General features: G+C 33.9%; 2 protein-coding genes across 3 annotated transcripts in view; both read left to right on the top strand.

The window, feature by feature from the left end:
• The window catches only part of LOC144574318 (subtilisin-like protease SBT1.7), a 53,932-nt gene extending 42,925 nt beyond the window's left edge, over nucleotides 1-11,007 (top strand). The window contains exons 2-3 of one of the 2 annotated variants that reach the window (XM_078324259.1): nucleotides 8,336-8,514; nucleotides 8,692-11,007. In XM_078324259.1, coding sequence (XP_078180385.1) covers nucleotides 8,360-8,514; nucleotides 8,692-10,828 — 2,292 coding nt within the window. In that variant the 5' untranslated portion in view covers nucleotides 8,336-8,359 and the 3' untranslated portion in view covers nucleotides 10,829-11,007. Of the gene's footprint in view, nucleotides 1-8,199; nucleotides 8,515-8,691 lie in introns of those variants that run through there. The other variant, XM_078324258.1, reaches the window with a different exon arrangement.
• Nucleotides 11,008-14,882: 3,875 nt separating this feature from the next.
• Nucleotides 14,883-17,829, top strand: LOC144574329 (ankyrin repeat family protein). The gene is made up of 3 exons (XM_078324274.1): nucleotides 14,883-15,333; nucleotides 16,017-16,306; nucleotides 17,355-17,829. The coding sequence occupies exons 1-3, from the start codon at nucleotides 14,927-14,929 to the stop codon at nucleotides 17,666-17,668; spliced, it is 1,011 nt and encodes a 336-aa protein (XP_078180400.1). The 5' UTR covers nucleotides 14,883-14,926; the 3' UTR covers nucleotides 17,669-17,829.
• Nucleotides 17,830-25,260: the final 7,431 nt, after the last annotated feature.

The raw sequence follows: 25,260 nt of genomic DNA, 5'->3' as shown, positions 1-25,260 counted from the left end.
AACAATAAAATAATAAAATTTAATACTTAAAATTTACTAAACAATATCAATTAAATAAATATAACCATTATACCCCTCCCTTCTTTCTCTATTCTCTCTACCCGTCTGCTCCAATTTCAAGCGCCAAAAGAACCTGGCGTCAATAACCTGGCACCAATTATAAATCTGTGAGTTTTCTCTGTTCACAAGATGTCCTTTTGCACTATAAATTTGGTTCCTCATCAAAGTTTGAGCACCTTGTTATTTTGACAAGCTGATATGAGAAAAAGATAGTTGCTTATCTGCTCTGAATGGATTTGATTTGAAAAATTATCAGGATTGAAAATGAATTTTAATAAATCTGAATTGCTTGCTATAAATGTACCTCAAGCGGATATTGTCACAAATTTGAGATACCGAGTACCACAATTTTCTGTCGCTAAGTTGTCTAAATATATTTTCAGTTGAAACTTTAGAATGGAACAAGTAATTGATATTTTAATCATAAAAACTAGTTGACGATGACTGAATATGCATGGTTTTGTAAACTCGGCAGAGTCGAATCCGATCCGAGTTTCACCCGAGTCTCACGCCCATGCGAGTTTTCCACGGTCAAGAACCCGATTCCGATTCCAATCCCGAGTGTCAGAATCATATGAATATGTCAAATTGCTAGTACCAGTATAACCATGTCACTAATCCAAGGTGGAATGAGCAATTCTCTTGCTATGAAGCAGATTATGCCTTAAATCTGGTACAAGCAATTGATATGCTTAGGAAATAAATCTGAAATTCAACTGGCTTCAAATTTTTACAAGTTCATTCAGTCTTGTAAGATTATTATATTAATTCTGTGAATTTTGATTATATATATAGAGGAAGCGTATGTTACCTTCTAATCCTGATTATTGCATATAAACTTGTTATCCCAAACTGAACTGATATTACGTCCAGTATCACATGCTATGTACATACTGATATCAAATTCAATTAAAATAAAACTACTAAAATGTTTTCTTGCTTTCAAGTTTGAAGAAATGAATGTTTTCTTCTTCTTATTATTAATATTATTGATATTATCCTTTCTAATTGATTTGTGTTGCATGTATTCTCTTCATTGAAATAGGTAACATCATGCAGTATAACGGGTCAGTCAGGGCCAGTACGCACCCGTCAAGCTCAGTATCACACCTCCAGCTGGATGCAAGGACCATCAAGGAGTATTTTTAGATAGAGTAATCAGAAGGTTTTAATTAGTATGTAATAAGATTTGCTGGTAAAACATGGAGTGCAGGTGCTTGCATTTACTAATTGTCGCTAAGATTTTTTTGGGCGATTTTTTGGGCGCCCAGGAATTGGAGCGGACGGGTAGAGAGAGAGAGGGAGAGAGGAGAGAGGAGGGGTATAATGGTCATATTTATTTAATTGATATTGTTTAGTAAATTTTATTATTTTATATTGAAGTTTTTTAGGGGGATGCATGAAATTCCCCCTTAGTGAATTGTATTCAAATCCCTCCGTTGATTGGTCTCAATGCTTTCGATTTAAAGATTTAAAGTTTAAATAGGCGATCAGAACTGTTTATCACAATTTTTATATAAAATGTTCTTGTTGACTGATATTTTTTGTACTTTATTTATTGTTTTTTTAGATGGGTATAAAATAACTACTTTTGAATGGTTTATAATGTTTATATCAAATAATATTATGTGTATCTAAAAAAATAATAAAATATATAAATTTGATTTACAAGTATTTTTTTTTTAAACTAACGGCTTTAAATACAAGTAATTTTCATATGGAGATTACGTTGAACGGTTTAGATTGACTGTTTGAACTCTAAAAATAGATACATCAATCAATGGTACGAATCAATCTGTACTATGCATATTATTGTAGGAACCAAATCTCCTACTCTTCTGTGGGCATAAAATTCCTGCACACAGGGTCAATTTATCCATCCATTTTATGTCTTCTCCGATCTGAACTGTTACAATTAAAGAATGAAAAGTATTTGAGTTTTGAAAAAAAAAAATACAATCAACATTTAAATATGACCGTTCAAGGGTATGTTGGTTACAATGAGAATAGACTATTTTTGAGAACAAGCTATTCAGTGTTTGATTGAGTTAGAATAGCTAGAATAGGGATTCAAACTTATTTGTCTTATTAGAACAAGTTACTCTCACAAAAAATTGGAACAAACTATTCCAATAAGACAAACACCAATTTTGATATTCTAACCATTCTAATATTGTAACCAAATATACTCAGATAAAAACAAGTATGAAATTATTAGATGGATTGAACTTGTGTGCAGGAATTTTATGGGCAGATGATTTGATTCCATTATTGTAGCCCCACTCAAATATCTATATTAAGCTAGCTATTTTACGCGTAATAACAACAATTAGAGAATCTAGGCATTAATTCCCTATGCAACGGGTAACGCGTGCATGACATTTAATAATAGAGACGGAGGAGGGCCGAAAACACAACAGCAATTCACATTTACAAGTAATTTTAATTTCTCATCGATACAGAAATAAATTAAATAAGTTCTCTAATTTTTATTAAAAAAAAAATAGTCAATTTCACAAAGAAATTTACTGCACTACTCCATTTGTTTAGAATCGGACACATATAACTTTCTGAATGTTCTGTCGGAATATGAAATGAATTTAATATTGAACTTAATTTCAAATAAACTGATCAACATGCTTAGAAGAATAGAAGTGCATCAATTCGCCTTTAATGTGGTTGTGAAATCATCTATTGAAAATATAAAAAGCTTGAAATGATATGATTGAAGGGAAGTTTTTTAAAAAACTATAAATAAGAAACAATATTTTACCAAACTAACTTGATTGTTTTTTTTTACGAAAATCATAAGAACCAAACCGAAATGGCATTTCGGTCCTAGCCATTTTTACAGATTTCGATAAAAAATTAATAGTAAAACTTGTGAAAACACCTCGGACCGGAATGACATTTCAGTCCCAAAAAAAAAAAATTTCGGAACCGAAATGCAATTTCGGTTTTAAGAAAAAAAAAGGTAAAATATTATTTCTTATTTATGGTTTTTAAATTGGAGTATTGTATTCAATGTAAGGGAAAGAGCAATTTATTTATCGAGTAAGGCTTGGGTACTCTGGATAGCATAAGGCCATTCCGTGCTACGGTCTCAAAAACTTATCGTATAACTTTCAAACTTCGATTTAAATAGCTCAATAAATTGGTTATATAATAAACTTGTAGAATACTAATTTTTACTATTTATTATGATTTATGAAAGATAACCAAAAATGAATAGGAAAATAAAATAAAATTTATGTCATTTTGGCCATTTTTCATAAATCATAATAAATAGTAAAAAAATTTCAAAAATAATAAAATTAGTACTCTGCAAGTTGAAGCATGGGATTTAAGGTATTTCCATAGTAAAAAAAATTTCAAAAATAATAATTTTTTTTACTATTATATAACTAATTTATTAAGCTATTTAAATTGAAATTTGAAGATTATACGATAGATTTTTGAGACCGTAGCACGGGATAGCCTTATGCTATCCATAGCACCCAAGTCTTGCTCTTATTTATCATATAACTTTTAAACTTTTAAACTTTTAAACTTATAATAAACTTATCGTATAACTTTTAAACTTTGATTTAAATAGCTCAATAAATTGGTTATATAATAAACTTGTAGAATACTAATTTTTACTATTTTTTAAATTTTTTTACTATTTATTATGATTTATGAAAGAGCCAAAAATGAATAGGAAAATAAAAGAAAATTTAGATCATTTTGGCTATCTTTCATAAATCATAATAAATAGTAAAAAAAAATTCAAAAATAGTAAAAATTAGTACTCTGGAAGTTTATTATATAACTAATTTATTAAGCTATTTAAATCAAAATTTGAAGATTATACAATAGATTTTTGAGACCGTAGCACGGGATAGCCTTATGCTATCCATAGCACCCAAGCCTTACTCTTATTTATCATAAGAATATCATGGAATGTAGGGCCGTAGGGGGGACAAAGGTTGCGATGTAGAGCATTTCCCAAGTTGAAGCAACTCATTATATTTCGTCTCTGAAATGTGCTCTCAGTCTCTCACCAGTTACCAGTCGGCAGTCTCAAATTTGAGTCCGTGGCCCAGTGGCCGACATCTCTGACTGTTGCTTTAGTTATGTACAGATGTGACTAAGAAGTGACTATGCAATTGATTCGGTCCATCCTATCCTGAATCAAATCAATGGTTCGATCTTTCTTATTTAGAAATAATAAATAAACATCAATCTATTTCCTGACAAGTTGATTTAAAAAATCTCTTTTGCTGAAGGAAGTATATTATCGGATAGTGGTGTCAGATCATCTCGTTTGTTAGTGTATGTGTCCGTGTTGTCCCTGACTTCAGCCAAATAAATAAATAATCACGCGCACAGACATAATAATGGGTCGTTCCGGCACGAGTTTATTTTAAATTGCCAACATTGCAATTTTTATTTTGGATCATCAGCCGAAAAATTACATCAAGAGTTCGTAAAATAAGACAATTTATGACTACACATTCCATCCTCCACTTGTTATTGCTCTCTATCTCCGCCATTTATTTCGGACATATCCTCAAATACAAATAGATTTCTAAATTTTACAAATTAAGTAGCTATTACATAAGATGAGACAACAAGTATTTTAAAAAGTATACAGCTGTAAATAAATTAAAAACGTATTAATGTATGTATATCATGTGGACACAAATTTGATCATCCTTGCTTAATAAAAATGATAGGAATCTACCGATTGCGAAGATTGTCCTGCTGACAATTTTATCGTAGAATGCACTGAATTAAATCGGATCGGAAATTGAATGAATTAAACCGAGAGAGTCACTACTCAGAAGTCCCAACGAAGGCACTGAATCAAACATGACCAGGAATTGAATCAACCGGACAGAGACAAAGGTCTCAATGTAGAGCTGCCAGTGTGAGAGTCAGAAAGAAGAGAGGGGGGAGGAGCAGAAGAAAGTGAGCACGCAACAAACACCAATACAAGCCAAATCATACAACAACATAGAAATTACATAACTATATGTACAGCTCGTTCCATCCACTCTTTCATTGCCAACGAAGGAAAGAAGAGTTCGAGAGAAGAGAAGAAAAAATGAACTGCTTGTTGAATAAAAACCCTACGAGGTCGAAAGAAAGCGCGGTGATCAAATCCATTAGATGAAAGTACTGAAAAACGATGACAAGATCCACGAGACAGAAGTGCCTCACGCTGCTGTCACTAGTTGACAGAAAGAAAAGAGCCGATCATTTGAAACGACCTGCAAATCCTGATCTTTTTTTTCTTCTTGTTTTTTGTCTAGAGTTTCATGTGAAATTTCCCCATAGTTCTCACCGCTTAAAAAAGCAGTGAAGCGGCATGATAGCTCTCTAAACCTGATGAGACAAATATTAATATATAATCTTTATTTCGAAATAGAGTTTTCTTTTGAATTGAAATTTCGAAATAGAGGTATTGTTTATTCAAGTGAGGCTACGGTAATATGCATATTATACAATAATTCGTGCTAATAAACTCATATTTCTGTTTTTAATATTAAAACAGTCAATTATAACTATTCAACATAATTTTCATATGAAATGTAATTGCAAATCAAATTTTATATATTTATTTTATTTTTTGCTATTTTTATATAGATAGAAAAAAATCATTTGAATTGAATATTTTGGACCATTCAAAAGCAGTGATTCTATCTATCTTAATAAAATAGTACAAAAATTTTTGAAAGTAAAATTTATTCTACGAGTATATTTTCATATAGAGATTATATTTAATAGTTTGAACTGATTATTTGAATTTTAAAAATATAAATATAAATTTACAGTACAGACTGATTACAATTGTTGCGTCCAAACAAAAACAAAAGCTTATCTATTACTAATTTTGAGTACGGCGTGAAATTGAATAATGAATTATCTTAAAAAACGCGCTTGCATTGGTTAGTGAGAGCCTAAACTCTAAAGAGGTAGGCACAGGGTGGCAGCAGGCAGAGAATATTTTACTGAAACAAGTTCCCTGTGATTCGGCTTCAAATAGAAATACATCAATATTCCTCTATTATTACTCCCAACATAATTCCCCTGGAATATATTAGGGAGTATGGCTAATATAACATCAGTGTCATTTCAGTCTATATAACACCAACTCCAAAACCTATTAAATCGAGTTCAAATGGTGAATCCAAACCATTCAAACCGATATACTTCATTAGTTGTGTGTTTACATGTAAAATTTATAAGTTTTTGAGTTTATTTGGTATCAAGTCAAGCGGTTAAAAATGTGAGTTTTTAAGTTAATTTTAATACATTCATTTTAAAATATTTTTACCGCTTGATTTGATATTAAAATAACTCAAAAATATAAAAAAAAATTGTATGTAAACACATCACTTGTAATGTAAATCGGTTTGAAAGGTTTGAATTAGTCGTTCAAAGTCGATTTGATATATTTTAGAATTGATGTTATATAAGTTAAAATGACACTGATGTTATATTAGCCAAACTCTATATTAGGTCGAAGAACAAAGACTAGAGTGGGAAAAATGGCACGGCGGAGTCAGCTCTGTCACGGAACAGCACGGCATGTGTTATTGTTTCGTATCGTAACCTCTTCTTGATATTTTGGTCACAACACGGCATAAGAAAGATCCAGTTAAAGTACGACACGTAATCACGCGAGTCATGTGTAATTAGAACTGTCAGGTCTTAATCAAATAGTGAATCTTGAATAAACCAACTTAAATTATGAAAAATAGTTAAATGTGAGAAACGTGACCAATTACGTTTGGACACGGTGTGACTCGTGTGCCACGACTACCCCTTGACATTTTGGTCACGGCACAGGTCACTGTTCACTTGGTCACGACATCGTACGTTTTTTCCACTTTAACGAAGACTGACTATACAGTCAAATGGTAAAAGATAAATGTAGTAAACTTACAATTTTTTTTTAAAATGTTTGATTGTATATTAAATTAATTTGAAAGTTTTTAAAGTTTTTATGTAAATGTATCATTTATAAAGTAGATCAATTTTAACAATTTGAATTCGTTGTTTGAAGCCATTTTTATAGGTTTTGGAATTAAACTCATAAAAAAACTTGATGAATTAAGTAGGAGCAGATCCACATGGTTCCAGGGGGGCAACCCCCCCCCCCCCCCCCCCCCCCCCCCAGATTTTGAGTTTTAGTGGAGATCGAGACGTTCCAATTGATTTTGCTCTTCCTGGAATTCTTTTTGCCCTCCTCTAGATGTTTCATTTGTAATTCGGGTTAAATTAAGAGTTAAAATTTAAATAATTTTTTTCAATTATGATTGGTAATTACAATTACAGGTTAGAGAATCAGAAATTACAAATCAAAATATTGGAAAATATAAGTTAAAGCATTGTTTTTTTATCAAGTACCTAATTAGTCAATGAGTTTAAATTTGATTAGCTATTTAAATCCGATTCAATATTTTTTTTTACCTGACAAAAATCATAAGTCCGCCCCTAAACTTAAGAATAAGAACACCCTAATTTTACCCTCGACATACGTGTACCATTAATTAATTCACATATATCTCACCTTTGTCTTATATAATTTGGTCTAAAGAAAATATAATTTATATTTTTTATAGTTAAAAAAGATAGAATAGTTATTATTATTATGTGAGTAGATGAATAGTACCATATAAAAGATTTAGTAAACGTAAGTAGATGAATAGTACCAAAATTTAAAAGATTTAGTACTTTAATTTACTTCACTTATATATGTATTTTTTTAATAGAACTATAGATACAGATATGCTTTTATTTTATCAGTACATCAAATTATTTCCATTTAATGTACTACTGTGTTTCATAACACTTACTAATGTACCAACAAAAAAAATTAATAACCCACCGTAAATTCTATCCTGAAGGATTTCAGAGGACTTTATCAATTACTAAAAATCAGGTATGCTTAACCTATAAGGCACGTGAAGAGTCACACGCTGTGTGACTGTGTCCAATTTGTCCGTGGAGACCCCACTTCCCAGTTACCACAGAAACATCGTGTGGTCCCCGCGTGTGCGTAAATCTATATAGTTGTGCACATATGTATCGCCACAGAAGATCTCTAGTACAAGTTTCAAATGTGAACATAACCTGTTCCTGTTGCTCTATAAAGCTTTACCATGTACAGTCTACACAGACCACTACCAGGCGCTCCCCATGTGAAGTAGCCCTCTCTTCTATTACGCAAGTACCTTCAGTTATAAGCACGATACGATCAGTGAAGAGGGGAAGAGAGAAACCTAACCTAGATAGAAAAGCGGAAGCAATGGGATCTGAATCACTGCTACAAGGAATGGCGCTGGTTCTCTCAGTTCTCTTCCTCTCCTTCACGTGCCTGGCACGTGCTGCTGAGCAGAGAAGCACCTATATCGTTCACATGGCCAAGTCCGAGATGCCCTCTGAGTTCTACCCTCGTGACTGGTAAATTTGTAACCTTTTCAATTTCACCCTTCCAAGTTTGCAAATTGTGATTCCATACTACCATGCAGTCCAGTCCAGTCCAGTCCGATTCTGATGTTCAATTTTGCAATTTAGTCAATAAAATTGAAAAAAAATTCAGAACCTGAGACAATTGAATTTGATCAACTTACTTTGTAGGTATGGTGTATCCCTTCAGTCAGTATCCGAGTCAGCCGAGATCATCTATTCATACGACACTGTTCTTCACGGGTTCTCAGCCCGTTTAACACCAGCCGAGGCTCGGGTTCTAGAGACCCAGCCTGGTGTAATGTTTGTTAACCCAGAGATCCGTTATGAGCTTCACACTACTCGTACTCCGGAGTTCCTGGGCCTGGACCAGTGGACCACCGGCATTAATGCCTTCCCACAAGACAACTCAGCGTCCGACGTGGTGGTTGGAGTGTTGGATACCGGTGTCTGGCCAGAGGGAAAAAGCTACGATGATACTGGGTTGGGACCTGTACCACCGGATTGGAAGGGTACATGTGAAACTGGACCCGATTTCAATAAATCTGCCTGTAATAGAAAATTAATAGGAGCCCGTTTTTTTTCAAAGGGGTATGAGGCAAGCAAGGGACCCATAGATGAGACCAAAGAGTCACGGTCCCCACGTGACAATGATGGACATGGGACCCACACTTCCAGTACTGCTGCCGGGTCTGCCGTGGTAGGTGCAAGCCTTCTCGGTTTTGCCACAGGTACAGCACGTGGCATGGCAGTGGGGTCCCGTTTGGCAGCATACAAGGTTTGCTGGCTGGGGGGTTGCCTTAGTTCTGATATTTTAGCAGCAATGGATGCAGCTGTGTCAGACGGCTGTGGGATTTTGTCAATGTCTTTGGGTGGTGGTACAGCTGACTATTTCCGTGACAGTGTTGCTATCGGTGCATTCTCTGCCATGGAGAGAGGCGTACTTGTTTCGTGTTCAGCCGGGAACTCAGGTCCTGGTGCTTCAACGCTTTCTAACGTGGCACCATGGATTACAACTGTGGGTGCAGGCACAATTGATCGGGATTTTCCTGCTTCTGTAACATTAGGTAACAATCAGAAATTTTCTGGCGTGTCTCTTTATAGCGGTAAACTGTTGGCTAACTCTACACTTCCTATTGTCTATGCTGGTAAGGTTTCAAATGCTACTATAGGAAATTTGTGCATGCCTGGTACACTTGTGCCTGAAAAGGTGCAAGGCAAAATAGTCATGTGTGATCGCGGTACCAATCCAAGGGTGCAAAAGGGGCTAGTGGTACATGATGCTGGTGGGGCTGGTATGGTGCTTGCAAACACAGCAGCAAATGGAGAGGAGCTAGTGGCTGATGCACATCTCCTTCCTGCCACTGCCGTAGGTCAAAAGGCTGGTGATTTAATTAAATCATACATTTCATCAGACCCTAATCCGACGGCGACAATTGCTTTTGACGGGACCAAGGTAGGCATAATGCCATCTCCGGTAGTTGCCGCATTTTCTTCTCGTGGGCCCAACACAATCACGCCACAAATCTTAAAACCTGACTTGATAGCACCAGGTGTTAACATACTAGCTGGTTGGAGTAAGTCAGTTGGTCCAACAGGGTTAGCAGCAGATTCGCGCCGTGTTGAGTTCAACATCATATCTGGCACATCTATGTCATGCCCCCATGTGAGTGGCCTCGCAGCACTGCTGAAAGGGGCCCACCCAGGTTGGAGCCCAGCCGCCATTCGGTCGGCACTGATGACAACTGCATACTCGACTTATCCAAGTGGTGATGGAATCTTAGATGTTGCCACTGGAAAAACCGCAACGCCCTTTGATATAGGGGCTGGGTATGTGGACCCACCAAGAGCCGTTGATCCCGGGTTGGTCTATGACCTAACTCCCGATGACTATCTAGACTTCCTTTGTGCGCTTAATTACACCCAATTCATGATTGCAACAGTTGCCAAGCGTGCCAACTACACTTGTGATAGCAAAAAACCGTATGCCGTGTCATCTCTCAACTATCCCTCTTTCTCAGTAGTTTTTACTAACGGGACCACCATGGTGAAGCATACGCGTACATTAACCAATGTAGGAGAGAAAGGCACATACAAGGTGACTGTTGTGACTAATGGCGCAGCTGGAGGAGTTAAGGTGGCGGTTGATCCATCTGAATTGAGCTTCAAAAAGAGTGGCGAGCAGCAGAGTTACACGGTAACATTTTCTTCTTCAACAATGCCATCAAGTTCAACTGAGTTTGCACGGCTTGTGTGGTCGGATGGGAAGCACGTGGTTGCTAGCCCAATTGGAATAACATGGTCCTAGATTAGGTGGTTTTGTTTTATGATCATAATCAATTAGCTGGATGCTGAAGAGAATAGGGACAAAGGAATAAGCATGTTTGGTGTTCATAACATTAGAACATGTACATTAGCTGGCATCATTAGGATATGCATGTGAAAGTAAAAGCATGTACCAATAAGAAAAATTATTGGTTGATTTGAGCTTTCTTCTCTTTCTTTATATTCTGATTCCAAGTAAAAAGAGAAAGCAAATTCAATTTTCAACAATGCTATTAGAAGTTTAATTAAGCAAAATGGTGATCTGATGTTGTAATCTGGAGCGATGAATGACGCGTCCGGGAGCGCATTTTATTCAAAATCTATAGAAAACATAAATGCAACGGTCTAATTGAAAGAAGCGCCTTGGTTTCTGTTATATACAGTACTTTAGATTTTGCAGAGGAGTAGAACTAGGGTGCTCTTAAGCTCACCAAAGTTTAGCTCTAAAACTCATAAAATTGATTTTAAATGACGAATCCGAACCGTTGAAATCCGTCTACCTTACGTGTGATGCATCTACATGTGAAAATTTTTAAACATTCGAATTAATTTAGTATAAAGTCAAGCGGTCAAAATTAGAAGGTTAATAAATTAATTTTAGTGCATTTATTTTTGAACGTTTTTTGACCGCTTGACTTTATACTAAATTAATTCGAATGTTTAAAAATTTCACATGTAGATGCATCACACGTAAGATAGGTGAATTTCAACGGTTTGAATTCGTCATTTGAAATCGATTTGATAAGTTTTAGACTTAAGAGCACCCTAGTTCTACTCTTTGCAGAGTGATGGCAGTATTTAAAAGTAGATGAAAACAGAATTGCAATGCACCGCTGCCGCTGCTTCAGGTATACTAAAAAAGGTCAATTTTACCGTTGGCATTTAATTCTGATGCGTTGCCTTTTTCAGATCTCTTCCTTCCCTTTCCCACACGCTCTGCCGTTGCAATCTATGGCCATTTTTTTATCCTGAAATAATAGGTGGAGTAAAAGGAATTTTTTTATTCGTAAAAATTATTAAAATCAGACGTTTGGAAATAAAAAAAGTGTATCATTTCTAATAAATATAAAAAAAATATGATTCATTGAGTCCGATCTAAATATTATGAATTAGACTTAATGATTTATATCCATGTTTTCCTTTAAGTTTGGATCCGAACAGTCCGATTAGAGGAGAATCAAGCTTTGGTCCATATATGATCCCAGAAAGACATATATTTGAATCTGAACTATTGAGACATATGCATATATTTTGGATCAAAATTAATGAGTCAGATCTTTCTATATTTGCTGAAAATATGACACTCTTCTATTTTCATACGTCTAGATTTAATGATTTCTATGAATAAAAAATTTTCGGAGCAAAACTTTATTTCATAATTAATTCAAGTTATGATTTAAACTGTCAATCGAGATGTAAAATATGAGAAGTAACGTGAGGTAAACAACTCAATCTTCTTTAAATTCAAGTAGCATATATAAGAATTAATGACCTCATTAATCATGGGAGAGAGAGTAGGAGAAAGGCCTCCTTGTAAATTAAATTTTTGTATGTTATCTTTAATATTTTTAACTTTTACAATAGTTTATACAATTGTTTTTCTTTAAACACTTATTAAACTATCCAGTCTCAATATCTTGACTCATTCCATGTTATTACTACTAGAAATACAGATAATTAATGCTTTTACAACTTTTTTGAAAAAAAAAAAAAATCTTGACTCCTTCCATGCTTATCATTTTTTTATAGCCATTTTAATGATAAATACTGTATCATGAACTTTAATCTGCATGCCAAGTCAAATTTATGTTTATCGAATCGTAAAAGAAACTGTAACCTATACGGCTATACATGTCGCTCTTTTATCTTTGAAAGAAACTATTGGGCAAAGCCTGTGAGATTTCCCTGCTGTTGAAACAAGCAGTTGTAGGCTCTGTTCGACAGTAAAAAACAAGTTACTGTTTATGTGAAAAAAAAAATTTACTTGAACTGAATTTTTTTTTTCAACATAAACAGTAACTATTGATTCCTATTTCTTATTGGGCTACCGAACAGGGCCGTAATCTCTCTCTCCCCCCTCCCCCTCTTATTTTAGTTATTAAAATAAGTTTGATTCATTGTCAGGCAGTCAAACAGACAAGCAAAAAAAAAAATGTCTATTGTTCCATGTTGATCGTGGTCCCATATTAATATTACTCTAAGTTGCATGGATATGAGTATGATCGGATACGATATGAATATGAAAGTTTCAAATTTAATTAACACATGATAAAATAAAGAATTTTAATTTAAGACGGAGAAATAAGAAATTTTAATATTTTAATGGGAAAATTAACTAATTTGAAAGTTTTGATGAGTACACTAGAATTTTTTTCAAAATTTAAAGAATACGCCCTCTTCCTTTTCACGTAGAAAATATAAAGAAAGAATAATTCACTTCCTACAAAATACTATATCCCCCAAGAATTTTGTTACTATGATAAAAACACTTCATCAAAAATAATTACACCTATTAAATTTTCTTATTAATAAAATAATTATACGACACTCAACAATATTTAAATAAACCACCATAATTAACAAAAGATGATCAACATAATGGGCTGAAGCAGTCGAGACTTCACATTTAAGAGTACAACTAGTGTGTCCCCTAAGTTAATCAATTTTTTTTTTATGAACTCAACACTTAAATCTGTTGAATTAATTTTAAATGACAAATTCGAACCGTTAAAATCCGTCTATATTACTATTGACGCATTTGCATGTAAAAAATAAAAATAATAACTTTTGAATTAATTTAGTATAAAGTTAAGCAGTCAAAATTAGAAGGTTTATAAATTAATTTTAATGCATTCATTTTCTGAACATTTTTTGACCACTTGACTCAATACAAAATTAGAAGATTCATAAATCGAACTCTCGACAATTCTTGAGGATCTTGGCTCTAATAATTGAGGTGGTGCCAGGGGCGGATCCAGAATTTTGATCAGAGGTAGGCACAAAATACACACACTTTTTAAAATTTGAATGTTTGAAATTAGCGCATCAAAAAATAGTAGTCTATACGAAACTAGCATTGAAAAATAGAATTTTTTTATACAATTATAACTTGTAAGAAATTTTTAATAAGACAAAAAACAAGTCTCAATTATTCACTAATATAATATAATATAAAAATAATAATAAATTACAGTAATTAAAATTGCTTGAATTAAATGATTAGAAACTTATCCTAATATAATGTCAACATGGCCTCATGTCAAAATTTAAAACAAAGAACTTAAAACTAATCATTAAATTAAAAAAAAAAAAACTGATTCCAATATATTTTAATGCGGCCCAATATGAAAACCAAAATCTGGTCCATTCAATTAAATAGAAAACAATGATTCCACATATCACACTCTTCTTTCTTCCCATCTCCTTTTTTTCCACGGTGAAAACAACTTTTTCTTTTTCTTTTCAACGATTTTTCATTTCCATTAACATAAGAGAGATTATAAACATGGCATGGATCTCTAACTGGACCATATTTTCTTATTTTCTGTGGAATCAGGGTAGGCACTAATATTGTTTAGAGATAGGCACTAACGTATAATACTAGTTCTACTTCAAAAAAATTTCATAATCCATTTGCCTACCCCTGAGGCTCTATAGATCCGCCCCTGCCGTGACGCCCCTCTGCCATCGAGTGCGTATCCTCTGACATATCTCCAATTTTGTGTGACCAACGTGTACAGTGCCTATTCGGAGACAGTGCAGGAGGCCAGTATTATTTGTGCTCTGAGATTCATGCAGAACATATTTGAAAGGGTTTAATTTCTAAAAAAAACACTAAATTTTAGATATCTCATAGGATGCGAATTCTCTGCCATCAAGGACTCAAGTCTAAAAAGCCCGTGACATGATAATCTACCTCAACCGATCAATAAAATGAAGCCCAAGCCCATTAGCCCGTATAGATAAAATTTTCAAACCAGCCCATTAGCCCGTTTCTTTCCAGGCCTTCACCATTAGAAACCCCCCCTGTGAAAACCTCTCCCGCGAAAATAAACCCCATCAACATAATCAGTCACTAAAAATGGCGGCGCCAGCTGATCAGACACCAGCCACGCCGGAGGACCGCCTCTGCGCATCCTCGTCTGCCGGGGACATCGCCGGAGTAACCTCCCTTCTCTCCTCCGGCGCAGATCCTTCTTATTTTGACCCGAATGGCATGACTCCTCTCATGCACGCAGCGTCCCATGGTCACACAGCCATTGTACGCCTCCTCCTAGATGCTGGTGCACCATGGAACGCGCTCACTCCATCAGGTCTCTGTGCTGGGGACCTCGCCATGGAGAGCTCGCACCAGGAGACAGTCGACGTCTTGCTGGGTTTCGCTGTGCAAGCTGAGCTCATACTTGGAACTATTACCAGATCGAAGAGAAATGATTCGAATTCAGATTCTAGTTATCTTGATGAAAGAGTTGCATTTGGAGAAGACAGGTAGTGGTTTGTTGGTTTCAGTATTGTTAGGATCAGCACATCTGCTTTTACTCGTGAAAATGACAAAATAATCACCAAAAAAATAGGCATTTGAAACAACCTGGTACAGTGGTACTAATATACCTCAACTTGAGTCCGTGTCCCCCTAGGTACCGGAGGTGCAATTGAAACAGCTCAGATCAATTTCATCCATATCAAACTCAATCCGGTGCCTGTTGAGGTTATAGGGGGTCTGCTTTGAGATTCGTGCCATGTGAAATGAACGGTCCAAATTCACCACTTGCACCTTAGGTACCTGGGGGTGATATGGATTCCCTCAACTCAGGGGTGGACCCCGCATTTTCGTCGGGGGTAAAAAAATATCGAATTAGGTTTAAATAGCTAATCGGGTTTAAACTTATTAACTAATTAGGTACTCAATAAAAATAATACTTCAACTTATACTTTCCAATACTCTGACTTATAATTTTTGATTCGCTAACTTATAATTCTAATTACCAATCATAATTTAAGAAATTTATTATAATTTTAACTCTAAATTTAATCCGAATTACAAATCAAACATCAAGAGGGAGGCAAAAACTCAAAATCCAGGGGGGGGGGGGTGGGCAGGTCCACCCCGGCCTCAACTGATAATATATCTGACTAATTTATTAATGAAATTACATTTTCTCAATTAATAGGATAATGGATACAGACAGCAAAGCTGTAATGATGGGATGGGAGATGCCACTGATGGAAGCCCATGCCCGAGCTGTGTGCACAAATGGGGGACACATATTAAATGTGGGGTTTGGGATGGGTTTAGTTGACGAGGCAATAGAGAGGTACAATCCAGAGGAGCACACAATAATTGAGGCACATCCAGATGTGTATGCAAGGATGTTGAAGTTGGGTTGGGGAGAGAAAAAGCATGTAAAGATCGTGTTTGGTCGTTGGCAAGATGTTGTGCCTCAACTCGACACCTATGATGGTACCATAAACAGTTCCTTTTCCTCTTTATTAGTATGTTTTTTTTAATGCTATGCTAGTTGTTTTTGGTTGTTAGCAAGATGTTTTGCCTCAACTTGACACCTATGATGCTTGTATTTTTAATGCTATGCTATGTTTTCTTAATGTTATTATTTTCAAAAAAATAAAATAAAACAGAATTGGAACTTGTGGATCTACCTGTTTTCAATTGAAAACAAGTAAAAATACAAGCATAAAACAGACATACCGGAGTTAATCTGCACCAGGCAGTAGGTCCTACTCAAATACTATGGCATTATATTTTGAAACAAATATCAATTCCAGCTACTCTGAGATACCCAGGGAATTAAGGAACTGTACCCACCTGTATCATGATGTTTGTCCAATATAATGTGTATTGCGTTAAGCGTTACCACACCCTTATGGATTTTGATGTGGTCCAAACTGTGCACCGGAGAGTTGAGTTTTGTACACTAGTTTTCTCTCTCTCTCTCTTTTACTCTACTGCCTTATAGAAGTAACAATCAAAAGCAACTCAGCATTCAATATAATTGAACTCGATACTGTACAATTTGGTACCTTGGTGTGTTGGAACAATCCATTTCCTTGTAGGTTTACAAATGTGATTGATGCTATCAAGTTGCAGCCAAATTATCAGAATTCAATTTATCATGAATACTAAACTCTGACAAAGGGTTAACTAAATACTGTTCAGAGGGTCCATACTGTGTATTGATACGGTCATCTTGAAACAGGGACCATTTACGATTGAAAAAGCAAACCTCAGCAATCCAATCTTTATTAGCTTTGTTCTTTTATATAGGTTTAATTTTCAATAATTCAGATATCCTATCTGTTTATCACATATTTCGCAAGTAACAACTGAAAAGCTCTGCAGAAAAGTTAATTTGATTTCCACTAAATGCACTTTGCATCAGAGTACCATAAAGTATGTGTAATATTTCAAGAAATCGTTCATGTTCCTGTTCCCCGTACAACAATGGTCTTTCTCTCAGGAACTTGCTCTGACATGCATTTCACTTTAACAGGTATATTCTTCGACACGTATGGGGAATATTATGAGGACATGAGAGAATTTCACCAGCACCTCCCTAGGCTACTAAGACCTGGGGGCATCTACTCTTATTTCAACGGACTTTGTGGTGACAATGCATTTTTTCACGTAGTGTACTGCCAGCTGGTCTCCCTTGAGCTTGCAAATTTAGGATATTCTACTCAGTTCATCCCTCTCCCAGTTAAAGATTGCTTGTCAAAGGAGGTATGGGAAGGTGTAAGGCAGAAATACTGGCAACTGGATACATACTATCTACCAGTTTGTCAGGCAGAGTGTGATTCAGAGTGAATTAAACTAGAATATTGTTTTATGTATATTCTTTTTCTGAAGTTTCTGAAATAGTCTGTTTCAAGTATTTTTCTGGAACTTTTTTAAATGGTGCTTTCTTCCATAAATTTGGCACATGTCACGTTCTGCCGTAGTTCAAGAAATTACTTTTCTGTTGAACCCTCTTGAAGATTTTTTTTTTGTGAGCAAAAGGTGACAGAACTACTGGCAACTAGATACCTATTGTAATCTATTTGTTAGGTTGAGTCCTGATTTCAAGTAACCTAGTTAGTACTTTCAATTTTATATACTTCTACCAAACATTGACATCATATTTCTCTTTTAAGATATAGATTATGGTGATAAACCTTTGCAAAAGATTTTGGAATTGTTAGCTAGTTGTCCTGTTGCTCCTTGTTCTATACGAAAACCTGTTTGTTTGATTTAAAGCAATGTAGTATACATTGCTTTCTAGACTTTCCTGTGTTTTGTTTACTTCTCACAAATGGTAAAACTGTTTTTGTCTTGATTCCTAGAAAAGAAAGTTTTTTTGTTTTCTTGTACTGAATGCAGGACCTCTTGAGCATGATTTTGGCCTTACCGTGGAAAACTTAGGCACAATATGTTGATGTTTACAGTTTACTGCTTAGGTCACAACTCATATGGAAATGATTTAGCGCGATTGACACGTAATAACCGAGATTGGAATATCTTCTGGGCACATTACCTTTGTTTATTGGTGCCTTGGTGGAATCTACTATTTACAGGAATATTTTAGTATTTGAATGCAACTTGCTCCGCCAATGTATAATTAGGTGCTGCAAAAGTCGATTCCCTTTAGTGGCTAATATAGGTAAGGATTTGATCCTTAGGATAAAGTGGCACAATTTTCAACGAATGGCAAATTAGGTAATATGTTGTGTGTATATTGCATAATATGTAGGGGTGTAAACGGATACCGATAATTTTTGCATATGATGAAATAATTTTATAAAAGTGAATATTTTTATATGTGTCTGCAATTATTCGGATCTGAAATTGTTTCCAACCGGCTCCAACTTTATTGTTCCGAATAGAAGTTGTTATATAATTATTTCATATTTATTTCAGTCTTGGTTGTGTGATAAATGATAATACGATATGGTTTTCAATTTAATATCTTTTTCGCTGATGATGGTGCTACAATAGTGCTATTTTCTTTCCCTTTTACCTCTATTTTTTTCCATTCATGATTGTAGTTTGTGAATGTAGTATGCTTTTAATCTCTGTTAAATTGATTTTAGCCATTGTTTGAAAACAACAACAATGCACTCTTTTGTATCTTAAAGTGTATAAATCAATTATCCGACAATTATTCGTTTCATATCCATATTCGAATATGTATTCGTAAATTATTCGCTCCGTATCCGTATCCATTTAACACGGATTTGGTTTTAAATTTTGATATCCGTTTACTATCCATATTCACTCGTTGATAGATAGATACGGATATAATATTAACATTATCCGCTCCGAAGGAGCGCTTACACCCTAATAATATGTTGTTTTCCAACAGTCAAATGTTTTTCGGTTTAAAAAGAAGGAAGAGAAAATAATTAGGACAAAGGAAATAATGGTCTTGAAGTGAATTGTTAACGATCAATATAAGATTGATGAGGTGGGCTAGTGGATCAAGAGCTTAAGTGTACCCCCATTTTGACCCATCATACCATCAATGTTTGTTATGACAGTAAGAATAAGTAAATTAAATTCATGACATACTGGAGACAGAATTCGCAACAATAGCATTGCTATTGACAACGTTAATGTTCAGACTCAAAATTACGACACTTGCAAAGCCAAAGTTCCTTTTTAGCATAAAGAAATAAACAATATGTCAAACAAGTAAAGAGAGGAGAATTGCAGATTTAGTGTCGTGATACAAGTTCTTGTCGTTGCAGACTTAGTTTTCAAAAATAGTATTTAAAAAATGAAATAATATGCCAGATAACTTATTCTTCTCTTAAAATAACTAACTAGAGTTGACTATTAATATGTAGAGCCTTAAAAGTTTTGGTTTATTGGATATAGAGGTGCAAACGGGTCAAATATTATTCATCTATATCCGGATTCGTGACCCCATTTACCGACTTTTGCATAAGCTGTGCTAAGCCTGTGACACTGATGTCTAACGGTCGGCATATCATATCATATCTATATAGAAAAAAAGAAAAAAAAACCAGGTCATAATAGACTCATATATAAATGAGTCCCACACTTTCACTATTTAGTATTAAGAGCATCTACATCTCAGCATCTCAAATGAGTTTCTAAATAACTGTTAATTATTATTTAAAAATTATAGTCTATAAAGTATTTAACTCTCACATTTCTGAAATTAATTTTAGAGTTTCTATTAAACCACGTCAGCAATAAAATTAAAAAGAGAAATAATTTCAGCAAATTATTTAACCACCATAAAATTTATAAATAATTTCTTAATAAAAAACTCTCATGCATAGTTTATAAATAATAAACTCTCCTACATTCCTGAAACTGAATTAGAAACTACCACATTATATTAGAAATTCCCATTGTACTAGGGATGTAGATGCTCGAACAAAAAAAAATATACTTAGTATTTATTGATGATGATTACTAATTAATGTTTCGGAAATTATAAATTATTTAGCGTGCCAAGTGCCAACGAAGGAATTCACAAGAGAGGAATGACTTTTGGTGGTGTCCTAATTTCTGTTAATGGGTGGATTCTACTTTTCTGAGAAGTAATTTAGTATATAATTAATACAATCACTGATAATGTGATTCACCATCATCTGCATTAACTCAAAAGAGCATCTTTTGAGTTAATACATTTTGACCGTCCGATTATAAACGAAGTCATCTAGCACCCGCTTAAAACATAAGAGTTTTTAATATTAGTGCAAATTTAATTTGAACAAATCTAAAATTTATCAGACAGTTCAGATACATTAACTCAAAAATTCCTTTTTGAGTTAATGCAGAGGATACGAATTCATGACTCACATAGTCACCCGGCAATAAATGGTGCTTATTTAGGTAAGGGTTTGGTCAAGAATCAAGATAAGTTAGAATTCCTTTTTTTTGGAAAGTCTCAATTGCAATTTCGACATTAGGCCGGACTAACCGGCTTTATGTATTATTGGGCTTCAACAAAAAGGTTTGAGTTTTTTTTTTAAAAAAAAACAAAAAATAAAAAAGTTTGAATTTTTTATTAGATTTTTAGTCATCTTAACTTTGAGTTGAAATAATCATACGTAGTTGACTTGTTGAAGAGCAATTGATATAAGAGGAGGGATCCACTTAAATCTTTTTTTTTCGACACCGATTACATCTTATATTTTCAAAAATTTTAAAACTCAAACAGTCTATCAAAATTGTTCAACATGATAGATATATTAAAATGTCATTGCATATCAAATTTTACAATTTTTTAAAGTTTTTTTTACTATTTATTAAGTATTTTACAAAATCGTTGTTTTCAGTCCATTGAATTTTTGTACCCACCTTAATAAATAGTAAAATAAATTCAAAAAAATGTAAAATTTGATATGCAAGCACATTTTAATGTATCCATCATATTGAACGGTTTAAATCGACTGTTTGGATTTTCAAAATATAAGATGTAATTTGGTGTCACCAAAAAAGAGTGTAAGTAGATCCCTCCTCTTGATATAATTTAATATTTTTAAGAGGAGGGTTCAAATGCCTCCATCATACCTTCATTTTTAAAAACTTTAATTACTCAAAATTTAAATCTTAAAATTCAAAATAAAACCGTTGGATATGGACTATATCATTTTTATCTATGCACGCGTAAAAAATTATGGCATTTAAACTTTGTTTTGGTTGTCATCTTGAGCTTGTAAAAATGTATACTAATGTGGATAATTTTTAGACGTTGATTTTTCAACTTATTGATTCATATAAAAGCAAAATCAAAATGTGATAATTTTTTATGGACACAGAGAGAAAAATAATATAGATCATATCTAACGGTTTTATTTTGATGTTTAAGTTTTAAACTTTGAGTTATTTAAGTTTTTAAAAATTAAGACATTTCAACCCTCCTCTATTTTTAATTTAGACTATTTAATTTACTATAACCAGAGGCGGATCTTAAGCCAATCAAAAAGTGGCTAAGCCAACCCTATTATTTTAAAATATTAGTTATATATACTAAGATTTAATTAAATTTTATTTTTTTTAGAACATTTTATATAGTCCAGCCCTCCTCATAAATTATTACAGACTAACTTTAATTTAATAGTAAAAGCTTATATAGTGTTGGAAAGAGCTTGAATTGAATTCTTACTGGTCACAATTTTTGTATTTTAAATTTCAGGGGAGGATACCTTGATCATGCTATAACACACTATATAATTTTTATATTTAGATATAATGGCAAAAAAGAAAAAAAAACGAATCCAACAAGGCTTCTTAAGTTTAGACAGTAAACAGCACGACTGACACGCGTTTCGTTCAAAGCCGCTGGCATCCTTGACCCATGCACGCTGAACGCAATTTCATTTCTCTCTCCTTCTCCTTCATTTCCACATCAGAAGATTCTAGAAGTCGACGATAAAATACCTCTGATGGTTTCATACCACTACCAGTGGTGGTCCCGGTTGTATTTTTATAAGCGCACCAAAAAGACAAGACAACCCTGCGTGGATTTATCACAGTAAAGTAAATTTTTTCTGATAGGCGCAACAGCAACAGGATATATGGAATCAATTTTGCTTTGGTGGCTGTGACTTTGTTGATGAAGTCACAGAAGAGGTGACTTCAAGTCTGCAAGCAATGAGCTCAGAATATACACAACGTGTGCCATAAATTTTCTTCTTTCAAATAAAATAAAATGATGATCAAGCTATAGAGCCTAGTCATGTTAATTGAATCAATTAGCTAAAGATGAGGGTTGATATAATTATTATTTAAGAGGAGGGTTCAAATGCATCCATCATGCCTCCATTTTTAAAAACTTAAATAACTCAAAATTTAAAACTTAAACGTCAAAATAAAACCGTTAGATGTAATCTATGTTATTTTCTCTATTTGCTCATAAAAATTATCACATTTTGATTTTGCTTTTATATGAATCAATAAGTTGAAAAATCAACGTCTAGAAATTATCCACATTTGTATACATTTTTACAAGCTCAAGATGACAATCAAAACAAAGTTGAAATGCCATAATTTTTTACATGTGCATAGATAAAAATGATATAGTTTATATCCAATGGTTTATTTTAAATTTTAAGATTTAAATTTTGAGTTATTAAAGTTTTTAAAAATAGAGGCATGATTGAGGCACAAAAAATGGAGGCATTTGAACCCTCCTCATTATTTAATTAGCGGACCTGACAAGGGATGTATATACGGGACATGTTGTATGGTTATGATTCGAGTGATATAGTGTGTTGTGATCAAGTATTATGTTGTACGGTGATTAAATTTGAAAGGATAATCACTGTATATAACTGATCACATAATGACCAAAGTACGCAATAACTACACGTGACGTGTCTAAAAGTGATTATTTTTATCATATTTGGTTACATTTAACAATTCTTTTCATAATTTAAGTGTTAGTTTATTTACAATTTATCATTTGATCAAATATGTAACGGTCATAATCACACGTGATGTGTTATATTGTGACAACATCTTTCGCGTAACATATCAATTTTTCAAAAAATAATTATGCCAAGCAGTCACAACACGAGACACGACACATAACTAACACACGTACCGTACTGTGACATATATGTACCATGTCGTGACGTATCAAGTTATAATGTGACTTTTTACGTCACGATACGGTACAAATATATCGCATATTAATGTTGTAAGAATTTGGATCCGAGTACAAATGTCAACGAAGCGGGACCTACCCTAAGGCTGTGCTCCAGACCCTCATTAAAGGGAAGGAAGGGGACAGATTGGAGGCGGCCTCACTTTCGAATAGTGTTTTTACACTCCGATTTGAGGGTGACAAAATTTGAAGAAAAACAACACTCCGCGACCTTCCTCTTCTCTCCGAACAGGCCTTCACCTCCGCTCCCTCTTTCGTTCATCTCTTCTGGAGCAGAGGAAATTAGTGGACAGCTGCAGTCTGAAATTAATGAGATTCTCCTCCGCACAATACTTCTTCCTTCCTCTTCCTCCACGTACCTCTAATTGGAGCACAGCCTAAGTCGATGAATCATAATCCGATCTAATGAATATTTAGTGGCCAAGTCTAACTCGGATACCTTGATCATGCACTTTTCTCCTCTTTAATTATCACTATTATATATAACCCACTAGCTAGTTAGGATCATGTTCATTGTCATACATGTACAGCAGCCGGAATAACGACCAACAAATTAATTCCGTTGGCGCAAAAATATCAAATCACAAATTGATTTGTGGAGATTGTGACATATACCAAGCAAAAATATCATACCTTTTTTTAATTACAAAGAGACACGAAAACCTTTTTAGAGATGCATTAACGCCAGTTAGCCGCCTGGCCATATTAAATTTGACCTACGCATGCTAATAAATGTCTCTTTCCCAATTTTTTTTTATTAATACCACTGTTAAAAAAAAACCATAAATCATAGAGAATTCGAAAAATATTAGAGTCTTCAAGTCAATCTGCGGTTTCATTCTTAACATTGAGGCCTTCCAAAAACTCAAAATTGCACTGTACTATATACTGATATTTAGGTTTCTGATGAGTCATAGATTGACTTGAAGGCCCCTAAAAAAATAAAGCAACAGAATGACTTGAAGGTCCTGGTATTTTTCAAATTCTCCAATTTCAGTAATTTTTTTTTAAAATGATATTGATAAAAAATTCGGATATCTTTCCTAAGAAGAAAATTTATCACTATCAGTTTTCACTTTCTTTTCTTTTTAAAATTCAACTAAAAAAATATTTTAAATAACCAAATAATAAGAATTAGCTTCTGAAAGGCTGCTGTGGTCAATTCATGCGGCAGCTCGTAGCCTTTTTATCTTTTCTGGGGTCAAAAGTGGAATTTTAATATTTCTATCTTGTTATTTTCATCATACATTAAATTAGGTTATGGACTTTTTTTGTCTGCCTGTCTGGTCGCTTTTATTCCTTTTTTTATTAACTTTATTTTAAGATCTCATAAATAATTTTTGTAACAAACAATCTCCAAAGAGTCCAAACATTCTCTTATTAATTGTAAGTTGTCAAATAGTATTATTCTACCACCATTGAAATTCATGACATGAACCATGTGATCTTATTCTTACATAGATTCATTATAAAGTGCTTGATTGAAATTTAAAAATAAAAGAACTTGTAGCAGTAGGATGCATTCTTAGAGGAATTTTTTTTAGAAACTATAAATAAATTAGAAATTAAATTTTACCAAACTAGCTTGATTGCTTTATTTTTTTATAAAAATCATAAGAACCAAGATATCATTTCGGTCCCTTTTTTTCTGGGACCGAATTGCCATTTTGGTCTCAGTCGTTTTCACAGATTTCGAGGCAAAAATACGTTGAAAAATTGTGAAAATATCTGGCACTGAATTGTCATTTCGGTCCACAAAAAAAAAAATTCAGGA

The sequence above is a fragment of the Carex rostrata genome, chromosome 22 (genome assembly GCF_964058835.1).
Source record: "Carex rostrata chromosome 22, lpCarRost1.2, whole genome shotgun sequence".
Lineage (NCBI taxonomy): Eukaryota > Viridiplantae > Streptophyta > Magnoliopsida > Poales > Cyperaceae > Carex > Carex rostrata.
This window is presented reverse-complemented; position numbering and strand designations above follow the sequence as displayed.

Excerpts from the sequence above, each read along its gene's own strand:
- LOC144574329 (XM_078324274.1), top strand. The coding sequence starts at position 14,927 with ATGGCGGCGCCAGCTGATCAGACACCAGCCACGCCGGAGGACCGCCTC. Across the intron at positions 15,334-16,016 it reads GTTGCATTTGGAGAAGACAG|GATAATGGATACAGACAGCA; the intron begins GTAGTGGTTTGT and ends CTCAATTAATAG. Across the intron at positions 16,307-17,354 it reads TCAACTCGACACCTATGATG|GTATATTCTTCGACACGTAT; the intron begins GTACCATAAACA and ends TCACTTTAACAG.